At 46.6% G+C, this 2483-nt stretch overlaps 1 protein-coding gene across 1 annotated transcript; it reads right to left on the reverse strand.

The window, feature by feature from the left end:
- Nucleotides 1–465: 465 nt before the first annotated feature.
- Nucleotides 466–1963, reverse strand: LOC134762139 (26S proteasome regulatory subunit 4-like). Its single transcript, XM_063728349.1, has one exon. The coding sequence runs from the start codon at nucleotides 1940–1942 to the stop codon at nucleotides 620–622; it is 1323 nt and encodes a 440-aa protein (XP_063584419.1). The 5' UTR covers nucleotides 1943–1963; the 3' UTR covers nucleotides 466–619.
- Between the last annotated feature and the right edge of the window lie 520 nt (nucleotides 1964–2483).

Consider the following 2483-nt stretch of genomic DNA (forward strand, 5'->3'; position numbering starts at 1 on the left):
CAGTGGGTCCCGCCTCCCCAGTCCTGCTGCGTCCCAGCCCTACCACCAGGGCAAGGACACTCTCTGAACCTCAGCATCCCCCTGGTATTATAGTTCTTTGGGACAGCACATTGGGTTACAGGTTGTTATGGGTTGCATTGTGTCTCTCCCAAAAGATGTGGAAATCCTATAACCGCCAGGACCTGTGAATGTGACCTTATTTGGAAATAGGATCTTTGCAGATGATAAAGTCGTAAGATGAGGTCATTAGGGTGGACCTTAATCCAGTATAACTGATATCCTTGTAAAAAGGGAAAATTTCAGCTGGGCATGGTGGCTCACACTTGTAATCCCAGTACTCTGGGAGGTTGAAGAGGGAGGATGGCTTGAGCCCCGGGGTTTCTTTTGTTTGTTTGTTTGTTTGTGAAAGAGCACGCTTTATTGGGAAGCAGACTGCTGCACAGTAACCAAAAGACAGGCCACCCAATGGGCACTTACACATCGTACTCCAAAAGACACAGGATGTTTTGCTAATAAAAATCAGTGGGAACAGGGATTCCTTTCGGCAACTCCCCCAACCTCATCCCTTTCAGGGATTGAGAAATCTCCCAACCATTTTCCTGATGGCAGCCATGGTTCATTAGAGATACAGCCCCTCAGGGGTGCCTTCCTGTTTCTTACAAAGAACACTTTCTTTAGATTTTTTGAAGTCTTCATTTGTTACTTTTATTCTACATTCTCTTAAGGCCATCAGACCAGCTTCTGTACAGATTGCCTTGATGTCAGCACCAGAGAGGTCATCTTTAGCCATGATCAAGTCGTCCAGGGTTACATCATCAGCCAGCGTCATCCTGCTTGTGTGAATCTGAAAGATGCGCTTCTTCGTCTTTTCATCAGGCAGGGGGAGCTCAATCTTCCTGTCAATGCGGCCTGGTCTGATAAGTGCTGGATCCAAAGTTTCTGTTCGGTTTGTGGCCGTGATAACTTTCACATCTCCCCTAGAATCAAATCCATCCAACTGGCACAGCAGTTCCAACATTGTTCGCTGAATTTCTCTCTCACCACCAGAATGGGAGTCATATCTTTTTGTCCCAATGGCGTCAATTTCATCAATAAACATGATGGACAGTGCATGTTCTTCAGCAACTCGAAACAATTCCCATACGAGTTTGGGCCCATCACCTAGGTACTTCTGAATAAGTTCAGAGCCAACCACTCTCAAGAAAGTGGCTGAGGTTTGGTTTGCTACTGCTTTGGCTAACAAGGTTTTACCCGTGCCAGGTGGACCACAGAGAATGACCCCCTTAGGAGGCTTTATACCCATCTCTTCATAATATTCAGGATGGGTGAGAGGAAGCTCCACAGATTCCTTAATTTCCTGAATTTGGTTGTCCAACCCCCCAATATCCGCATAGGTCTCCTGGGGGGCCTTTTCCACCTTCATCACTGTGACCAGGGGATCTGTGTCATCCATCAGCATCCCTATCACGGCATGCACCTTGTGGTTGAGCAGGACCAAGCAGCCAGGTTCCAGCAGATCCTTGTCTACAAATGAAAGAATGCTGATGTAGTGTTCTGAGCCCACAGATGTAGACATGATGGCGTGATTGTCATCAATGATCTCTTCCAAGGTTCCTACTGACATCGGGGTCCCCCTCAGATCATCCACTTTTGATCTTTCCTCCTCTTGCTTTTCTTCTAATGGCTTCATTTGTTCCTGATTTCTAATGAATTCTTCCTCCATGAGAAGATAGTCTTTAATTCTCTCTAACTTCAGTAATTTTAACCGGCACTGAGTGTGAGATGTCACCAGTGGCAGTTTCCTGGCAGCATCTGGTCCCTTTGTTTTCTTCTTCTTTTTCCCCACTCTAGTTGGTACAGGAGGTTCATATTTCTTTTTCTTGTCCTTGTCATCCTTCTTGCCACCTCCAGGACCATCACCACCACTCTGACTTTGACCCATCTTGCGTTGGCCACTTGAACTGCCACTCAAGCCCCAGAGTTTCAGGTTGCAGTGAGTTGTGATTGTGTCACTGCACTCCAGCGTGGGTGCAGAGTGAGACCCTGTCTCTAAAATAAATAAATGAATAAATAAATACACATATATAAATTAATTTTTAAAAAATTTTTTGAGATGGAGTTTCACTCTTGTTGCCCAGGCTAGAGTGCAATGGTGCCATCTTGGCTCACCACAACCTCCGTCTCCCAGGTTCAAGAGATTCTCCTGCCTCAGCCTCCCGAATAGGTGGGATTACAGGCGTGTGCCACCATGCCTGGCTAATTTTGTATTTTTAGTAGAGATAGGTTTCTCCATGTTGGTCAGGCTGGTCTCGAATTCCCGACCGCAGGTGATCTGCCTGCCTCGGCCTCCCAAAGTGCTGGGATTACAGGCATGAGCCACCGTGCCCGGCCAATTAATTAAAACGTTTAAGTGGAGGAAATTTGGACACTGACAAGCAGGGAGGGTGCCATGTTAAGATAAAGGCAGAAACCGGGGCGATGCT

Source organism: Pongo abelii, chromosome 9 (genome assembly GCF_028885655.2).
Source record: "Pongo abelii isolate AG06213 chromosome 9, NHGRI_mPonAbe1-v2.0_pri, whole genome shotgun sequence".
Taxonomy (NCBI): Eukaryota; Metazoa; Chordata; class Mammalia; order Primates; family Hominidae; genus Pongo; species Pongo abelii.

Bases quoted from the DNA above. Each gene is read 5' to 3' on its own strand.
- LOC134762139 (XM_063728349.1), bottom strand. From the start codon at position 1,942: ATGGGTCAAAGTCAGAGTGGTGGTGATGGTCCTGGAGGTGGCAAGAAG.